The sequence below is a fragment of the Zootoca vivipara genome, chromosome 9 (genome assembly GCF_965207765.1).
Source record: "Zootoca vivipara chromosome 9, rZooViv2.hap1.1, whole genome shotgun sequence".
Classification (NCBI taxonomy): Eukaryota; Metazoa; Chordata; class Lepidosauria; order Squamata; family Lacertidae; genus Zootoca; species Zootoca vivipara.
The window spans coordinates 19,018,105-19,039,601 of NC_142592.1; the positions used below are offsets into that span (position 1 = coordinate 19,018,105).

Here is a 21,497-nt window from a genome sequence, read left to right on the forward strand (position 1 = left end):
ACGCTGAGATGTTGGCACAGGCTTATCATTTTGAAAATAATAGAACCTGCCTTTCTCCCACCCCCCACCCCCGAAGTCCATTCTGCCAGATCCTAGCCAGTGCTTTTGTTCAAGAGAAATAGGTGCCAGAACTCACCATGAAGTTGTTATAGTAAGTCACTGGGTGACTCGCGGCAGCCCTGAACAAATGCCGGTTTGACAAGAGCTGCGTTCACCGCCCGCGAAAGTGCTAAAAGCTACGGCAAGCTGTCTCCCTAGCTAGTCCGGGGGTTGCCCCTGGTTCTGGTGCAGGTCAAATAAATGTGCCCCCACTTCCCCTGTTATCTTAGATTCAGGTGATTGGCTAGGGCACCTTGAAAGGGATCTCGTGCAAATGCGCACATGTGCAACGGTAGAGGCCTGGCTGGAAAGCTTGAAGCGCACCGCTGCTACACAGAAGACAGATTGAAGAAAAGGAAATATGAATTGGGCCTGTCCTGTAGCTTGACCAGTCACAGCTAGGAGCTAGCTGGAGTCGTATCTAAAAGAAAGTGTAGACACTGGCCAGCTTCTGTTTTGACTTGAAAGGTTTGTTTTGGGCTTCTCAGAAGAACTAAGTAAAGGCAATAAGCGGGCAGGGCTAGTGCTGGCCCACAATGGCACCCACCTGAGAAGTGCCAGAACTGCGCTCTGGCACACTCTGGCTGACCCCCCCCCCCACTGATCCTAACATTATGCATAGCTAGGACTCTTGGGGAAATGGCATTGGTCAACCATCAGCCACTGGGAGATGCCCTGCAGCAACTTTTGGCTCCTTCAATGTTCCCTCAATTATGCACACATAGCTTGCCACCCACCTTTGGCTCTGCACTAGTTTTGACCACTTCCTCCACACTTTAGAGCTGGGGGGGTGCCCTCCAGATGTTATTTCCATCATCCACCACCATTGGCCATACTGGCTGGGGCTGATGGGGGATGCAATCCAGCTACATCTGGAAGACACTACATTAACTCCCCTTGGTTTTGATTGCCTGTCTAATAATCTATAGTTGGCTCCAATAATCTATAAGAGCAATGTTTGCAGAACACATGTGCTATTAAATATCATATGTCTTGATGCTTTGACTTACTTGATTCATTTTCAGATGTTGACCTATAAAGGATTTATTAGCTGCTGCTACCTTATGGCAGGCATCCCCAAACTTTGGCCCTCCAGATGTTTTGGACTACAATTCCCATCTTCCCCGACCACTGGTCCTGTTAGCTAGGGATCACGGGAGTTGTAGGCCAAAACATCTGGAGGGCCGCAGTTTGGGGATGCCTGCCTTATGGCCTTGTTGTATATCATAGGCAACATCTCACATTGTCCAGCACAGGGACTCTTAAACTTTGGAGTGACAGCACAACTCACCCTGCCATGCTCTTCTGAGGTCTGAATTAATTCCTGCCTCAGCTACTTTCTTTCTATTCCAATTGTTTCTTTCCCTTGTAAAGTGCAACCACCACTCCCCATCACAACTAGTTTTCAGGGAGATTTTCTCAAGATTTTGGAGGGTGTGGGGATGCAGTTTAAATGTATGGTGTGTGAATAATAATAATAATAATAATAATAATAATAATAATAATAATTTATACCCCACCCATCTGGCTGGCTCCCAACAGAATATTAAAAGCACAATAAAACATCAAACATTACAAACTTCCCTAAAACGGGCTACCTTCAGATGCCTTCTAAAAGTCAGTTGTTTTTTCCCTTGACATCTGATGGGAGGGTGTTCCACAGGGTGGGCACCACTACCAAGAAGGCCCTCTGCCTAGTTCAGGCAGCAATAGTCTAAAACTGACCCTTCTCTTTATCCCCACTTCGGTATCCATCATCAGCTGAGGATACAATGTGTTTGGCCCTTGGTCACTTGTTTTTTGTTTACTAGGTTGGAACCATGTGGGGGCAGCTGGATTGAATGTGGTGGGGGTGTGGTTTTAAACTCCCTGTCTGCTCACACTAAGTTCCTGATTTGGATCACAGCCCTCCTGTGGCTGCTATCCAGCATACAAAAATCAAAATCAAGCATAATCATTTGTAGGCTACCTATAATCACACCTATGTTTGTCCTTTATCTTCAGAGACAGAACTACCCCAGAAGTCTTTTACTGCCTTCTGAGCCCTTTGAAATGCATGCTTTGAGGGATAAAGCAGGAGCAAAACAAGTTAATACTTTAATTTTGTTTTTCAAAACTGCCCTGAACTTTACATTTCCTCATTGATTTTGCAAGGCCTTGGTCAGACTGTCTTGTCCTGCTTCCTCAGAACAGAATGTTCCCAAAGATGAGTTATTTGTTAGTTCTGTCTAGCTGGGTAAGCTTCTAAGCAGGAATCTTTCTGGATATAATGCTGCTAATAAACATAATTACTGTAGGAAGCATAGCAGATTCGGGCACATTTGGGCTTCTGATCGATGGTATAAATAAGTTACCGTCCATTTAAATTTGTTCCAAGTTGCCACAAATGACTCTCTTAAAGGTTCACAATACATCTATTCATGGAAAATCCGTATTAATGGATTAACAACTTTAAAAGTTACATTCATTTAATCCAAAGAATGCTAACAACTGTGTACAGTGTTATCAGGGCAATGGAAAAGGAACAAAGAGGGGGTTTCCTCTCCCCCTTCCCCAATATGAATATTTAAGAAATCTGATTATTTCTTGCATGATGGGAAGGGAAACTCAAATTCACTCTGGATGCTTACCCTCCCCATGGTAAAGAACAGAAAATTAGAAAATTGCTAAAAATTAGAAAATTGCTAAAAATTAGAAAATTGCTAAAAATTAGAAAATTGCTAAAAATTAAAAATGCATGATAGCTAAAAAATAATAATCCCCTGGCACACATGGAATGGCAACACATGCTGTAAACAGCAACTGACAAACTGCAGGAAGTGGTACAATCATCTTCAGTAAATCAGGGAGTACATAGAATTGCTGGAAGGCTCGCCTGAAAAAGTTGTGCAATTAAAAGGTCCTGTTGTTACACAGAGCAATTTCTGGAACTGTGACCCAACGACTGTTTAAACAGTTTTTGCTTCCTGTCAGAAACAGATACTCGAGCGATGGCAAAGGAGAGGCAAAAAAAGGATAACCATAATCTCAGTGAGTATATTTACACGAATTGTTGTCTCTAGGCTGTACAGGGTGGGGAAGTATCTGCTAATGCTGAAGGATATACTTGGGTTCCTTTAGGTGTGAAGCTGACACAGTACAAAAATGCACATGCGTAAAGGGAGATCAACCTCATTCCTGACACCCAGAACGTTGTCTTTCATATATAATGTTTTGTCTGCATTGAAATAGTTTACCTATGGGAGTTTACCATAGCTTTGCCTACTGAAGGGTGGTGGTGGGGGTTCTGCTTTCCATGCAGAATGTCCAAAGTTCAATCGCTTGCATTTCCAGCTGCAAGGCTCTTAACTGAGAGAGGCCTCTTGAGCCCACGGATGTTGATGAAGCTGGCCCAAGCCAGGCTCGCAGATTAATTCAGGGGCTTGACTTTAAAAACGAGGTGAGTTTTAATGAGCCCCCAAACTCTCTTCCAGCTTTGAACTTGATCAAAGCCAGAAGGGAACGCCACCTGCCATTCCCTGGATTTGCTCTCCCGCCCTGGCTGTTTGTTAGAAAGCAAAACAACCTTGCACTTAAAAGCAGAACTATATTACTACAGTAATGCCATGTTGTTATTATTGCCCGTTCATTTCTACCCCACTTTTATGCCCAAATGACACGTGTAAACCAGGACAGATGCAACTGCAGACTATAGCTGGTTAGGGCAGTGGTTCTTGAGTATAGATATAAGATATAGATGTGTGCTTGGCCATTGGTCACATTGGCTTTTCACCTATTGTGTCATTCTTTCCTTCCTTGCAACTGTCAGGGTTCAGAGAGCTACTTCGTTCTCCTTTTCATTGATTTGGTTGAGTTTGTCATAACTCAACAGGAATGGTTCAGTTTCTGAGAACGGTGCCCCTCAACCTTAGGGATTCTTTGTGGGATGAATATATTGCGCTAATAATAATAATTTCTGCAGTTGGGTTGGCCAGGAGGGGGAATCCTTTGGGGTTGTCTTGCCAGAGATGGATGCTAGGGAAACCAAGCCAAGGCCTCCCACTTTTTGAGGGAGTGGTCTAGGAAGAGGAGTCAAAATATTTAACTTGCTCTGCTAATTAGTAATTAGATCTAGGCTGAGAGGGCTGAGAGTGCCCAGATCTGGAGGCTGGGTGTGTGGCTGACATTAGATGCCACAATTGTCTGAGAGCAAGCAGTAACCTCTTGACTGAACCTCCTGGCTCCAGAGTGGCTGAACTAGCATTCCTCCCCCCCCCCCCGTTATCACGGATTGAGTATTTTCAGATGTTACAAAGAGGGTGGCGTTGTGATGTTTCGAAACAGGCACAGTATTTCACTGCCTACTGATGAATTACATCCTTTCTGTTACATGCTGCTATTATTATAATCTCTTGTTTTCATAGTTGAAAGAAGAAGACGGTACAACATTAATTACCGGATCAAGGAGCTTGGTACACTTATCCCAAAGTCTAATGATCCGTGAGTTCGGCTGTCATTTCTGTCATTGTTTCTGCTGCTTAAATATAATGAAAGGGGCTGAAGATGAAATAGATTTGCTAGATGTCAAGGTTAACTTGGACAGTTTGGTTTCATATCATTGTTCTCCTAGCAGACGTCTGTGGATTTGTTGATATTTGATTAATTCAGATCCACCTCCCCTTTCCCTACATAATTCTACAGGTTCACATGCAATACTAATATCATTTTGGGCAGAATCCCCATGACCAGAGATGTACGGTATATGCTATGCAGGGCTGTTTCTTAGTAGAAAAAGAGGGGCCAGAACTCATCATGACCACCTCCCTTGTTCTCTTATTATGGAAATGGTGTCCATCTGAGAGGTGCCAGAAGCAAGCTCTGGTTCAGAAAAAACCCTGGCTCTATGATGTCTCATATTGTCTTGTCAAGTCAAAAGAACATGCAATACAATAGCACAGAGAGCTTTTGCAAATATTTTTATTTATTTACCAAATTTCTATCTCACCCTTCCTTCCAATGCAATTAAAAATAAAAGAAAAACATTTTTAATAAAAAAAAAACAATTCAAAACCTGTTCCTCTAAAAACAAGTGCAACAGTCACATATTCGCACAGCTGATAAGTGCAAAGTTTCCAGGAATATTATTTTTCAGCCATCAACTGACTGAGCGAACAGGAATGTTTTTTATATCCCTCCTGAAAGTTAATAATGAGGATCATATCAGGGAAGGCATTCCACAAATGGGGAATTGCCACCGAGAAGACATTTTGACTGTTCGGTGCCAAATGGGCAAGCATGTAATAGTGGTACCACAAAGAGGGCAAACGTACTTATAGGGTCCACAGTGGCTCATAAAAATCTCTGCATTAATTGTGGGGTTTTAATAGCTTATAAGGGATGGCCTCCACGTAGGAATTACGAGCAAAGAATTGTTATAACTGAGATGTTAATACACAAATAAGAAGGTGAGAACAGCGCTGACTGGTCTGTGCAAAGGCCCATGCAGTTGACGCATCCTGTTCTTGCACATACCTGCAGGATGCTAGCAGGGGCCCACAGGCAAGACCTGATAAGTGTACTAAAGTGTCAACAATTTTTTTTCTTTAAAGAAAAGCAGCTTCTAAAGATGACTTTGAGGGAAGAAATCTTGGGGGTGGGGAAAGGGTTTCTACTTAACCTTTTATATGCTGGCCACTTTCCCCACACTAAATCAGTTCTCCATTCCAACTAGATTTGCTATTTGGCTGAAGTGAAATTAATAATAATAATAATAATAATAATAATAATAATAATAATTCATTTATACCCTGCCCATCTGGCTGGGTTTCCCCAACCACTCTGGGCGGCTTACAACAGAATATTGAAAACACAATAAAACATCAAACATTAAAAACTTCCCTAAACAGAGTTGCCTTCAGATGCCTTCTAAACCTTGCATGGTGATAGCTTCTGAACCGGTGGTGATTGACAAGGAAGGAGATCTTGGGGTCATGGTGGATAATCCAATAAAAGCATTGACCCAGTTTGTGGCAGCTGTGATAAAGAAGCATTCTACATTAGGGACAATTTAGAAAAGGATTGATTTTTTAAAAAAATGCCAATATCGCACCTTTTAAAAGTCCATGGTGCAATCACACTTAGAATACTGGGTGCAGTTCTGGTTGTCATATGACAAAAAGGACATCGTAGAACTGGAAAAAGTGCCCAAAAGTGCAACCGAAATTCTCTGGGGCTTTTTAGTTCAGAAAAAAGATAAGGGGAACCCTGATTGAAGCCCCCCCCCCTTTCAAATGCCTTCCTGTGCACTTCATAACTGGTACCGAGTGAGCTGTAAACCTCTGCTTCCTACAAGAGGGGGTTTGGCAAAACACTGCTGTAAATAGCATGATTTTAAAAGCCTAAAGCAGCCTTAGAATTAACTGCTCAGTTTATTATTTACTGCCTATGCTTTCATCTTTGGAGTTCTAATGCCACTCAGCTAAGCCTAAATGGTATGCGGTATTATGATTGTGATGCAATCACATAACTGCATATTTATACAAACATTATGCCTTTCATTTTCTCGTGCATACAGCTCCAAATGCTATTGGGGTGAAATATCTCTTTGACACATTTCCCCCCTTCCAAGAGCTAAGAAATATTTGATTCAATTAAGGATTTCTATAACAATACAAAGCTATGTGAGACTAACATAAGTACAAGGTTGATGTGACAAGCCGCATTGAATGAACTCACCAGCAATAAACTTAGTGCAGTCATAGGCCATATATATGACACACACACACACACACACACACACACACACACACACACACACCAGTTTGGCTCTGCTGGTGTGTTTACAGTGCACTGACCTTGCATCTCTCTGTCCTTGTAAAGGTAAAGGTAAAGGGACCCCTGACCATTAGGTCCAGTCTTGACCGACTCTGGGGTTGCGCGCTCATCTTGCATTATTGGCCGAGGAGGGCCGGCGTATAGCTTCCAGGTCATGTGGCCAGCATGACAAACCCGCTTCTGGCAAACCAGAGCAGCACATGGAAACACCGTTTACCTTCCCGCTGTAGCGGTTCCTATTTATCTACTTGCACTTTTGACGTGCTTTCGAACTGCTAGGTTGGCAGGAGCTGGGACCAAGCAACGGGAGCTCACCCCGTCACAGGGATTCAAACCGCCGACCTTCTGATCAGCAAGCCCTAGGCTCAGTGGTTTAACCACTGCACCACCTGGGTCCCTCTCTGTCCTTGTATGTAGCAGCAACTCAGCCAGAGGGAGGACAGGCAAGTAAGGTGCTGTTAACTACCACTCTTCATATAAATCCCGGGAAAGATTCCCTGAATAGTAATGCAACATAGTGTACAACAAAGCGTATGAATTACAATGGGTGATAGCCAACTCATATGCAGAGTAAACCCACTATTAATAGAATAGTTAAGAAGCCCTTCTATAGTAAAATTCATCCCAGAATGAAAATAAGTGTCAAAAGAAAGTAATAAAGTGACTGTAAATATCATTTACAGACCTATGTAAATTAAGGACCTTTATCTTAGTGGTTTTATTCTGTGTATGACTTAGTTGGGTATCAGCTGCTTGGCTTCTCTTTGTTGCAATCCAGACTTAACTAAACTTGCTGTTGGCTCTATTTGGATCACTGAGATTGGGAGAGGAGGGGGATGGACTGATAAAAATATGAAACTTCCAGGAAGACAGAAAATCCAGGTCACTAGGGTATCGATCACAGCTTAAGCCAGGACCAGTAAACCCAGTTTGGCTTCACTTGCCCTCATATGAAAATACCTATACAATGGTACCTCGACTTACAAACGACTCGATAACTGAATTTTTCGACTTATGAATGGGGGTAATGGCCACGCACGTAGGAATGTCTCAACATTTGCGGCGGTTTTAGATAGGGATTTTTCGACTTACAAATTTTTAGATAGGGTTGCTTCGACTTGTGAATTTTTTCGTTTCCAATGCATTCCTATGGGAAATCGTGTTTCCAATGGCGTTTTTCGACTTACGAAGGTGCCTTCGGAACGGATTAAATCCGTAAGTCAAGGCACCACTGTACTTGTTGATTAAACCCAGATGTTTTGAGGGAATGACCACACTTTTTATTTGCATTGTTTTGCAAAAAACCAACTTGTAAGAAGCAGTAGCTCATTACTCAGGATCAATTATATTGGCACCTTGGTCCTAAAGATCTGTACAGTTGTGAAAGTGTATAAGCTGGCACAAACTAACATAGCTTCTGTGACACCCAATGAGACGTGATCTGGGCAAGGCAAACCCTTGATTCCCTAAAGATACTTTCCTAGTGCTATTTGGTGTCTACCCCCCACCCCCATCCCCAGTGTCCTCTCAACTCTACCAAGTGGCTGTCTTCCCTTATGTCACCACTTCAAATATACACCTTGATGCATGCAACTCTGTGTGATTGCAATTGTACAATTGCACTTGTTGGTACGTTCTCTTAAACTGCTTCAGAACTGCTTCAGCATGAATGTGCGATGCAATACAAGGCAATAGGCGTACGTACCGTATACTGAGAAGTTTGTTTTCGTTTGCATTAATCACACAGGTTTTGTAATATGACATAATAGTTGCTAAACTATGGTTTCTGTGTATCATCAGCAGTAGGGATCAAAATTGAGCCTTTTATTATTATTCCAATAAGCATAAAAGCATCCTCATTAGAAAGTCAGGGAAAAAGAGAAGTATATTTGAAATGATCTTTAAAAATTTAGGCTTAAACTCTCAGTAATGTATGTTTCCTAGTTCATTAATGTAGAAATACTGCACATAGATTTTAATCTTAGAGTTAATAATAAAAGCAATTTTCACTAAAAATATAAAAACTGTAATGGTAGAATCATGATATTGCATTTAGCTCTTCCACACACAAAAAGTCACTTTATTACTTTCTTTTGACACTTATTTTCATTCGGGGATTAATTTTACTATATAAGGGCTTCTTAACTATTCTATTAAAATTTCCATTCAGAAGCAATAATATCTAAGAGTGAATAATGGTCATGTAAATCATTATTTCATATTAATGTAAAAGATTTTGTACGTTCTTATGGATTTTGCTGACATGCACAATTGTGAAAAGGTTATCTCCACTTTCTGCAGTGATATGCGCTGGAACAAAGGAACTATTTTAAAAGCATCGGTGGAGTATATCAAGTGGTTACAAAAAGAACAACAAAGAGGCAGAGAATTAGAGCATAGACAGAAGAAATTAGAACAAGCCAATCGGAGGCTTTTGCTTCGAATTCAGGTTTGTATCAGGATGGACCCGTTGGGGTCGAGTCCCCCCCCCCCACTTTTCCATCATCAAATTGTGTCTTGCAGTATCTTTCCATAGTACTTTAACAGACCAATGCTTAAAAATCTTACTGATTGCAATATTTTATTTGTCCAGCAGTATTTGTAGGGCTAGCTGCACAACAGTGTATATTGCAGCAGTTCAGAGGGGAATACTGTAAGGACATTCTGCCCTCCGTGTAAATTGGACCTAGGTAAAATCCACAGGGTGGGGGGAGAGAGAAAAAACCACTCCTTATTTCATTTGTTTGTTGAAAATAGTATTTGAACACTCAAGACTCCAGGATACTGCATAGCACTTTGAAAAATGCCCGTGACATTGTGTTACCTTGGGGTATGTTGTGCCACATTAAATTAAGTCACACATCATCTTTCCGTGGCTTTCTGTAGCAGTGCGCACATGATTTATAACATATTTAATTGGGTAAGGTATCTGGTGTGCTTCTAGATAGCATTCCTGAATTTTGGTAGATAATTAGCAAGTAGAAATGCTGGCAGGATTTTCTCATCACTTCTAAGTACTTAATGCAGGGCACAATCCATCGAAAATTAAGCTGCTGATTTCAGTGGGGGAGATTAAGCATATGCTTAACTCTCCCATTAAAATCAAGGCAACTCCAAAGGGCTTAGGTTTGGCTGGATCTTGCATCCAACCGTTGATCCAGTCACAATTAGTCATTCTTAGAAGCCATTGATTTAAATGAAAAATTAAAGGTTACAATCTTGTACTCACACCTTGGAGTAAGCCCACGGAACTCTATGGGACTTACCTCTGAGTAGACATGTAAGTAAGCCCTGCTGAGTTTAACAGGTCATAGTAGATGGTTAAATATCTATGATTACATTGTAATTTTCTCACTGAAAGAATGGAATTTAAGAATGCTTAACTTTGGGTGGATTGAGCCGCAATGTCCATTGTCCATTGTGCATAGCCATGGTACTCCTTTCAACAACTTGGTTTATTGAAAAATATTTAAACACTGAGGTCTCCAATATACTCTTTTATGCTTTGAAAACACCCATGATATTGCCAGTTTTCTAACGTATCAATCAACTCTGACTCGTCATAATGAGAATGAATCTTAGGATTCTGCACCCACTGTTTACCTCTTCTCCTCTGCCACAACTGTGAGGAGGAGATGAGAACATTTTACTTTCATTTTCAATTAATTATATGTTAGCTTTATGTCTGAACTGTAGTTAAACTAAATATGGTTTATTGAAATGCATCAGCTAATAAGCCATGGTTTGTAGTAGGTTAATTTCTGTAAGCTACAGTTAACACTAACCACTGTTTGTTGAAATTTGGACATAACACTAAACTGTGGTTAGCAAAAAACCCGAGGTTTTCCAGTATCATCCATCCAGTTCTCCCAGGCTCATTACCATCATGACAAACCATAGTTATCATGCTAACCATAGTTCAGTGTAACATTTACAAGCCTGAATAGCCTTGTGTTTTCCCCTGTCCTCAAAGAAGGGAGGGAAAAAGATTTTGTCAGTGTGTAGTTTCACTTCCACCTTATCCTGGATTGCCATTATGCACAAAGCAGAGTTTGTGGTTTAAAGCAAACTCTGGCTCATTAAGCAAGCCAACTTCACAACCTACTGTGTTCTAGTGCAGTTTTGCCCTACCTGGTACCTGCCAGATGTTGTAGGACTCAGGCTTCTATCAGTCCCAGCAAACATGTCCAGTGGTCAAGGATGATGGTGGGTTTAGTTCAAAACACCTATAAGGCATCAGGTTGTGGAAGCCTGGTTTAGTATGATGTGTGAACATCACTGTTATGCTACTAAAAAACAACATGCTGTACAATGTTTGTCAGCAGTATGAATATTGCGCATTTTAAGCATACTGTCAAAATAGATTTCAGAATTATTTCAGATGTAGCTTTCAATTCCCTCATTACCACATCTCAGAGATTACAACAGGGATGGGAACCTCTGTGACATTCCAAATATTGTTGGAGTACACTTCTAATTATCCCTGACCATTGGCCATGTTGACTGGGGCTGATGGGAGTTTGAGTCCAACAACATCTGGTAGGCCACAGTTTCACCATTCTGGTTTACGGAAACAAAATCAACTCACCTTTTACAGTGATGTTCTAAATATTATTGTCTTCAACCACAGGAACTAGAAATACAAGCACGAGCTCATGGCCTGCCAATCATGCCTACAATCAGTACGGTGGACTTAGCATCCCATGTCATGAAACAGCAGGTCTATCAAGAAGAGAATTCAGTCGACTATTCTCAACATCTTGCTGTGGCCCACGAGCAACACTCTGACCTTGGTGATGCCTCTGCAGCCTTTTCGGATCCACTCTCACACTTTACAGATTTGTCTTTTAGTGCCGCTTTGAAAGAGCAGAGGTTGGATGACATATTACTGGACGATACAATCTCACCATTTGGGACAGATCCACTGTTATCCTCTGTATCTCCTGCTGTGTCCAAAGGAAGCAGCAGAAGAAGTAGCTTCAGTTCAGATGATGGAGATGATGTATAGCACGGAAAAGAACTGCATAGTTAGGGTGCTGCTGTTTTGTTTTGTTTTGACTTCGTTGGTGCTAAGAAAATTATGAAACGTATTTATGTTGTTGCTCAGCTTAAGTGGAAAAAGAAAGGAGTCAGCTGTTGTTGAGAAACCCTCCCTGGGAATATATAGTCTAGGTGTGTGCATACATCACAGATGAGCAATAGAGTGAAAAGCAGTGCTGTTTTTATAGAAAAAGAGGTTCCGGAAGTCACCTCCCTTGTTCTCTTAGAATGGCACCTGAGACATGCCAGAACCCACCTGAGTGGTGTGAGAACTGAGTTCCTGTGAGTTCCCCCTGAAAAGAAGCTCTGGTGAAAAGCATATCTTTGGTTGGAAGTGATCACTGTAAGACTGATATTTCACAGCTGACATTTTGCAATGGATAAGATCTAGACTTGGTCATGCCACTGAAATTTGTAGGACTCCCATTAAGTTAAGACTAACTTCAGTTTTATTGATTTCAGTGGGTCTGCTCTCAGTGTGACCCAGTCTGGACCCAACCCACTGATTCGTATTTATTTACTAATAATGCTGCAGATATGTTTCCTTGCAATTATACACCAATATTGTATCCAGTGCTTTTTTTTTCTAGACAAATAGGTGCCGGTATTCACCAGGAAGTTGTTACAGTAAGTGCCACACATTTTAACAACGACAAAAAGAGGTGCAGGTACTGCATACTCTTCACTACCCCCTGAAAAAAAAGCACACAAAAAAATGGTGGATTGTTGTTGGGGCTGTGTTGGGCCCAAGGACAGCCATACATGACTCAAGATTTGAAGATGGGTATACCAATTTGGGAGCCTGAAGTAAGAGATGGTGAAGCCACAACCTGAAGTACAGCAAGCAGACGGTACTGTTCTGTTGACCAATCAAAGGCAAAAAGCTAGGCTGCTACTGTTTCTAACAAAATCTGTCATCCCAAAGGAGCAGAGAATGGCCGCTTACCCAGTTCAAGGGTGGACGGTGGTTGCATCCCGTCGCTATGATTATGGCACAAACCAGAGCACTGCCACCTTCCTGTTAGCTCTATTCCTGGCCGCCATGGAGCAACACGGGTCCCCGCCAGACCTGGTTTGAACTTCAGACAATCCATGGTGGCCTGGGGGCGGCGGCATTCAGGAGCCAACCTTGGAGCAGCGGTTTTCACTCCGGTCTGCTCCTGGACCATATAAACAGGCCAGCACTGTTTATAGGAGCTGGGAATACTTGGTCTACAGTAGCTAACCGAGCTAGGCCTGAAACTGAGAGGCACTTGGTTTAAGCACCAGAGTCTCTGTCACTGCTAAGGCAAATACATCCTAGGGCTGTGCTAAATACCGATATCACCCACCTTTCCCAAAGTGATTGAGACACATTAGATAATGTGTTTATCAGGGCTGAATTGAGACACTTGCCAGTTTCACAGGCTGGGGAGATGGACTTTTCAACTGTTTTGGGGAGATGAGGATGAAACTTACTGTGATTTCTTGGCAGTCACCTATTTTCTGGCCATCATTCTGTCCCCCTCACAATGCCCCCCAAACTGACACAGTTATCATGCAGCATGAAGTGGTTTGTTTGTTTTTTAAGTAGGCATTTCTTAACCCCAATTCCTCATAAAACAATTCTTTGGGGAAAGGTAACATTGTTCCAGGAGCATTGTGAGAGTAAATTGGCTGCTAGCATCCTGAGAGGACCCACTGCCATGAAGCTGAAAGTAGTGGCAAGAAAAGAAAAGAAAAATCACTTTCACCTCCTTTTTTTGCCCCTAAATCTTCCCCATCCCCACAATTTGAGGAAAAGTTCCTTATGGGCTCAGTCCTAATGTTTGGTGATTTTGAAATGACATATTGATATTGGTTCTAAAACTCTGGAGAATGGGAATATTATCCAACTGGAGAGTTAGTTAATACAAGTTAGATAATACATATTACAGACTATCTATCTATCTGGGACCCAGGTGGCGCTGTGGGTTAAACCACAGAGTCTAGGGCTTGCTGATCAGAAGGTCGGTGGTTCGAATTCCTGCAACGGGGTGAGCTCCCAATGCTTGGTCCCAGCTCCTGCCCACCTAGCAGTTCGAAAGCACACCAAAGTGCAAGTAGATAAATAGGTCCCGCTCCGGCGGGAAGGTAAACAGCATTTCCGTGCGCTGCTCTGGTTCGCCAGAAGCAGCTTTGTCATGCTGGCCACATGACCCGGAAGCTGTCTGCGGACAAACGCCGGCTCCCTCGGCCTATAGAGCGAGATGAGCGCCGCAACCCCAGAGTCGGACACGACTGGACCTGATGGTCAGGGGCCCCTTTACCTTTTTATCTATCTATCTATCTATCTATCTATCTATCTATCTATCTATCTATCTATCCATCCATCCATCTATCTATCATCTGGGGTGTTGTTTGTCCCTTAATGCAGCAGGAATGTTGAAGAAATTATTTATTTATTTTAAAAAAATGAAATGGCAATGCTTAAAACATTTTTTTGCAGTTCATGGAAATCTGTTACCTCAAAAATTCAAGTATTTTCACATTATTGACCAGAGAAAGGAATCGATAAAGTATATCGGTCAAATAGACTAGAAAAGATGCATAATTCCTGCAATTATGATGTTACATATCATACACAATTAAGACTGCAGTTCTATGTACAGTTACCTGGGGGAAATCTTACAGAATTCATTGTCCTGCTTCTCAGTAGACATGAATAGGGTTGAACTGTGAGTGATGCAAAAAACAGCGAGCTTAGTGCACAACTTTATACTCGTTGGAGTCAGTAATCATTAGATTATAATATTATTTTCAACCATAATAATTGCAGCTAAGTAATATTTAAGAAGTGTAGCTTGTTTACTTTGCTTGTTTACCATATACTATGGTATATCTTGTTCCCCTTGCCAACGTTTTATGCTAAAACTACAGTACAGACAGATGTGGGCTTTAACTTTCTGGTGATATTTTATAAGTCTAGATTTACTATCCAAAAGGTGACCTTGGAATCACAGTGGATTATTAGGGTAACTCTATGTGTTAAGGTGGTAATACACTTGTAATGGTACATATAGATTAATGAAATAATAGAGGTTTAGCAGTAAGAGGGCATGGGTTACTCACATCATTTTCATATCTAGAGGGATCATGGAGAATAGTGCGGGTTGTTGAGCTGAATAAATAGAATAATTCTATATCAAATACTAATAATCAGGAAATAAGCTGGCACTCATCCGCCCCCAACTTTGCACTCAGAAAAGTTAACTGATGTTTCAGAAGTGGAAAGTGAGAGAGGAGAGAGTATTTCAGATTGGCCTTTCATAGAAATCGCATTATTTTAAAGACATCGGTGGACAAGTCCTTAATGGAGATAAAGAAATTAAATATGAATGTTCTACATGGTTTTCTCATTCAGCTTCTATGGGCGTGGCTGGTCATTCCATTGAACTCTGGATTTTAGGAGATACTGAATCTCCTTACTTCTCTGAAAAAAGATTGCAGTACCCATGCATAAGTGTTTCAAATGTTCGTTTTGAATTTTTATTTTATTTTGTTTTTTTAAAGCAATTTCATTATACAAGACGAGCAGACAAATCTCCCAACTGTCGGATTATATGCCTGACGTTTGAATGGACAGCAACCCAGCGCAGGTTGAAATCTCTAGTATGCTTGGTCACACTCAGGTTTTGCACCAATCTCAAAAATAATTGCTGTGCAAATTGTGTTAAGTATCTGCATAGTGCCTTTGGCTACAGGCCTTTGTTATTTTACTGACACTCAGCACCTGGCAAGATCAAACCCTGGGAGATCTCATATAGAGCTCTTTATAGAAAGGAGATGGAACTTCCTGTCTTAGTTCATGCAACATTCCCCAGAATGGGAAAGGAAAGCAGACCAGATTAATATTTGAGTGTATGCTACAAGTGTAGTTTATGAGAAATATGTCCGAGAGGCTTCCAATACAGCTTTAATCAAGTCTTAGTAATAGGTATGTACTGTTCATATGGTGGAGGCCTTAGGAACTGAAATATTCATTGGAGCAGAAGGGCTGGTTAGCTCCCCACCCCACAAGCTAATAACAGACATTCGAGAATTATCTTGTTCTTCCGGAATACATGGACCAGTAAACTCATCGTTATGCAAAAAGACGAACTGAAATATTGCTGTCTTGTCTAATTTGTGAAATGGACATAGGTCCTCATTGAACAACAACAACAAAAATCCTGAACCCTAGAGTGTTTTGTGGCCGACATTGTAGATATCAAATGCTAAAAGAAGTGAAACCATTTTTTAAGAGCTAGACATGCTGTTGCTTTATACTATAAAGGGCTGGGAATAATTCAGCCACTTAATCTTAATAAGAACATTGTTATTATAATACATTTGACTGTAATAGGGTTGTGTATAAAAACGGAGAATGTAAAATTATTGTAATTTAAAATTATGTTAAGTCTTTTAGATCAGTTAAGGCATTTACATTGCTATTATCAGACTGTAGAGTCATTTTTATAGTAATTGCTATTTTCTCCTGTTAATACAAATCTCTTGTTTTCTAAGTATGCGACAGAAGGTGCTTTATTTCGTACCTTTATGCAATCTTTATTAAAACTACTTTTAATATGGGCTGGTATTTATATTTATTATAGGTATACAATTCTCAAGCAAAACTAAAATAGGTCTTTGTAGAGCCCACATGAAGTTGTTTTGTTCAGACTGACAATAAGCATCACATCCACCGAGACAATATAATAACACCAGCTAAGCACATTTGAAAGGGGACCCAGCAGAGACAAAGTCGAACAACAGCTAAACACTGCATCCATTATAAGACATCATGATCCAGTAGCTTCCCATTATACATTTAATACGATCTCCTCCTTTCTGTTTATTCCTGCTGCTAAGGCTTTGATTTATGGGAAACATTTTTAAAATGTTGCAGAATTGCTAGCAGGCAAGATGATATCAGTTAATTCATGAAGAAGTACTGGAGACCCTTTTTAATATACTAGATGTTCCCCAGACAATCTAGGATAAACAATACGGTACTTTAGGATGTAAAACATTTCAGAAAGCTGATAATTAGACAACATTTTGGCACTTGGAAGATACCCATGTTTAATGAAGTTTAGTAAGGATTTGCTTGTTAACGTTTAAAACTCCTGGTACCAAGAGTACTTCCATTCTTGGAATGCATGTGCTAGCTTATGTATATCATAGAATGGCGCACTGTGATTAAATATGAGTACAATTTAGCAAAGTTTTGTAGTCTTGGTGGTGCACATTTTAAAACACAGTTTATTATTATTATTATTATTATTATTATTATTATTATTATTATTGAAACCATCAGATTTATTTGCTTTGGAATTGTTTAATTATAACTCTTTTAATTTTTGTGTTGCAAACAGTGGCGGCTAATTAGCACTCTTGCAGTTAATTTTGAATTTGATGAACTAGAAAAGGAAATGTGACTCTCGTGTGTGGCAACACACTAGGGATCTGAATCCGCAAAGGGCTTAGTGCATTTTAATCCAAAGAATGTTCAGCACCTGGCAGAATGGAGCCGTTAAAGGTTATATACAGCATGGAGAAATTGAATCACAATATTCAAATTAAGAAAACATTGCATGCTGCCTACCTGATTAGAGACAGTGATATTACAAAAGCGCTTACAATCAAATTTGATGTCAGCATCCTGTGTATTGACAGACAATGCCGATTAGAGACGGACCTGTGAAGTTTTGATACTAATCAGTGTCAGGACCACAAATTTAATCAAGGATGCTCTGGTAGTTAAGTGCCAAGTGGTCTCAGTTAAATAACTGATACCCATCAACTTAAATATATATCACTTTCATTAATTGGCAACTACAAGACAAGTGTAGAATGCTCAGGATGGCAATGATTCTGATATAATCCACCACATTGTGGTTAAGTATATGATTCATGTAATAAAAAAATGGTGCCTGCAGGCTATTGTTCCTAGCATGGATTAAAATTTGCATATTGCTTCTCCTTATGTCAAAACATCTGGTGTCTGCAAATGCTAACATTTCGTTAAAAAGTTTCATGAGCCAGGAAAAGTGGACTGGAAATATTGCATGTGACTCATTCGAGCATTATAATTGAATAAGAGGCTAGGTTAGAGTGAGAGAAAGTGCTGAAAAACAATTGTATGGTGAGCATTATAGATTCATGGGGAGGGCATATACTGCAGGAGATAGGAACATTTCTCATATTGTACAAGAACTAGCTTTTTCTTCCTGATTTCATTAAAACTGACAATTGTTCTTATTGAGGTCATATGTGACACTGGTGTGTCATTATTAAGATAATATGAAGATATTAATTTATGTCTGAAATTTAAGAGGAATATTTTACTCAGCTGACATTATTAATTCAAATGCAAAATGTCCTGCGATGTTATTCTTGGCACCCACTGCAAACCTTTATAAACATACAGCACACCTGTCCAGAACAAGGGATAAAAAGAACAAGGACCAGGGGGCAGGATAATAGCAACATCTGCTCCCCTCCTTTCAGTTTATGTGGCCTGGGGACAGGGGTTAGAGGCTCCAGAAACCCAAGAAATTGGACCCAGTGAGAGTAGGGTGACAGACCCTATATAGGGTAGCACAGTCAGCCATTCTATATATTTTACATTGCAACACACATAAATACTTATGCCTCAGCAGGGACCTCAGATCATTGCTAATCTAGCGACTGTGTTGGTAAGATTTTTGAAATATTAAGTGGTATAGACATGCTTTTAACTATTAACAAACAAATACATTTACTTAGGGGGAAGTCATTCCAAGGGTGAAGACAGAAGACTGTGCATGTGTGACACTGTGGAGCAATCAACAAGCGGCAAAGGGACTGAGGTTGTGTCCCTTGTGTTCACGAACCACCCCTCTCTCCATGCTCAGTATCACTGCTCAGTATCACTCAGTATCACTTAGCCTTGGTTTGTGCAAAAAAAAATTGCTGTCCCTGATCACTCAGAAAGAGTCTATACACACTCCATTTGTGAGTGTGTAGGTCCTTTCACAAGTTGGTCTGAGAGTGCGAACAGGGGAAGCAGAGCTTGTGGTCACAACCTCACATGCAGCCTCTGTGTGAACTTCTCCAAACCTTCCTCCCCACATCCCAAGGATCCTTGGAACACCAGGAAGTCCTTTACCTTCATTGACTCCTAGTAGGCCTAGCACTCAGACTGACATTGGAGCGATTATCATCATGGGATCCCTTCTGTGACACAGCTTTACAGTATATATCCAACATTGCGCACAGATCTGTGTGTGCTATGTCCCTGGTAAAACCAGCTTTCCTTCTCAAGCAGTTTCTCTCACCCCTCAGTCCTTCCTTTCTTCTCTCTCGCCTTTTACGGCTCCTTTGGGGAAGTGCTTGCTCATTCCTCTTGGCCTTGCTCCCCTGTCCAACCCTTCCCTCTTTTGTCTTCACTATCCTTGTTGGATTCCACCATATTTATGCTTGCCCACCTGAGAGCTTCTATCTCACTGGCATCTCTTCCATATCTCTGCTCCTTTTATTCTAAGCTCCTCCTCCTCCCTGGAATCGGTCTCAGAAATGGTAGTTGTTAGCCTGTTTATCTATCTTACTGGGGATTGCGTATCTCCCTTTTCTCCAGAGTGTGGCCTTACCACACTTTCAGCCACATCTCACTCTCTCTTGAGAGAATGAGAAACTCTTAAGAGTGCATGGTATGCCACTGCCCTGGCATCTCCTCACACCATTTTTCTTGTTGTACACCATTGTAATATATGTACAGTCCTAGCACCAAAGTAGATGTGATGCTAAATGAGTTACTTGAAATACAAAAATTGTCCCGTCCTGTCCCCCCCCCAAAAAAAAGTATTAATGACTTCAGTGGAGGGTGTCATCTGAGTCCACAGCATGTTGGAAGCACAGCGCATGGGAAGGACAGCTGTAGTCCCAGCAAAAATTGTGCACACATATGGACCCCATGGGAGCTATCAGTCCTGGAAGGCACATGCCCATAAGTGTCTTTGCTCTCTGGAGGCAATAGCCACCAGAAGAGGAGAATGTTTTTCATCAGAACCAGAGCAGGAGTGGAAACGGTAAACGCCTTCTGGGGCCCTTTGCTCCTGGTTGGAATCTCCTGCCCCACAGATGCTGTGAACACTTGACACATGTGACCCCTCGGCATTCATTCTAAGTTAAATTGGTGGACGTGGAGCAAAACACATTCACTGCATTTCCAGGCATTTGTTTTTCAGAGAATGAAACGTGTGTTCTGGCAACCTCAAATGTCTATTTGTCTCTTGTCATGGCCCTAAATGTGTCCGCACTGAAATGGGCCATATGGAACAATGTCTACTGAATCATAGTTTCAAAAATGCCATTCGTAAAAGTTCCTGGAAGACTTAGCATCCCCTCCCTTTGCCAATATATCTGTCATTAGCATATATTTCCACATTTGGAAGGCTTTTGCTGACCATCAGAACGAAGCCCTTGATACTAAAATACTATATTGCCATATTCATATAATCTAAGAATACCAGTTTAACACTTACAGCATCAGAATGTTAGGAGCTTGGTATCCTCTTCAAGCATTTGCTAGATGCTATGTCCATAAATTGGCATTTGAAATGGTCCAGTCTTGGATATATACCAGGTATTTTGATGTCAATCATACTGAGCACCATTATACCCATTAACTGACATCTACCATTCGATCCCATGCATGTTTTCTCAGAGGTAAACCCCACCGTGCTGAACGGGGCTTAATTCTGAGGTAAATACATAGACAACAAACAGTCTCTCAATGAGTACAAACTTTTGCTAGAGAACTGCAGTTATATCATTTGCTTGGCTTTAAAATGTGAGGTGCAAAAAAAAATGGCACCACAAAATTATGACTCAGTAGGGCAGCAGAAATCCACTGAAATCCCATGCTGGATTGTATCATAAAGTGGTAACGGACTATCATTTTAAAGGAAAAGCCCTTGTTAAGCCTCACCCAGGAATGGCGAGGAACAGAAGTCCTGCTCTGCTCTGCCGCACTGCCTGTACCACTGACTCCACCTCTGCACCACCTGTGCCTGTGGCACCATCGCCACATGACTCCTTTCTGCCTGCACCGCCGCTGCACCACCCTCTGTAGCTCTGATTTTCGGTGAGATCGCCTCTAAAAATCCCTGGTCCTCCATGGTGTCCTTGATTTAGGAACGTGAGGCTCCCTTTTAAAATAGATAAAAAATAAACATAATATTTAGGGAAATTAGCAGTCTCCGCCTAAAAACCTTTATAGTTGGCATGCACAAACCAATGGGGTTTTTTTTTTAAAAAAAATATTTTTTATTGAATTTTATAAAAAGAAAGGAATCACATCCATATAATTGTACATTGTTATAACATCCATTTTAAAAAAGACAAGAATGAAAAAACAAAAAATAAATAAAATTTAAAAGAAAAAAAGAACAAAAACCAGCATCATATACGTTCCATTTTTTTCTCATTTTGGTAGGGGACCTCCCTGAGTCCCCCTTCTAATGGTTCATTGCATTGCATAAAATTCTTGGCAAGTTCTATAT

General features: G+C 40.9%; 1 protein-coding gene across 2 annotated transcripts in view; it reads left to right on the top strand.

The window, feature by feature from the left end:
• TFEC (transcription factor EC) overlaps window positions 1-16,542 on the top strand; it is a 121,161-nt gene extending 104,619 nt beyond the window's left edge. The window contains exons 5-8 of one of the 2 annotated variants that reach the window (XM_088652488.1): window positions 3,073-3,129; window positions 4,503-4,578; window positions 9,214-9,361; window positions 11,543-16,542. In XM_088652488.1, coding sequence (XP_088508614.1) covers window positions 3,073-3,129; window positions 4,503-4,578; window positions 9,214-9,361; window positions 11,543-11,920 — 659 coding nt within the window. In that variant the 3' untranslated portion in view covers window positions 11,921-16,542. The remainder of the gene's footprint in view (window positions 1-3,072; window positions 3,130-4,502; window positions 4,579-9,213; window positions 9,362-11,542) is intronic. The other variant, XM_088652489.1, reaches the window with a different exon arrangement.
• The last annotated feature ends 4,955 nt before the right edge of the window (window positions 16,543-21,497 follow it).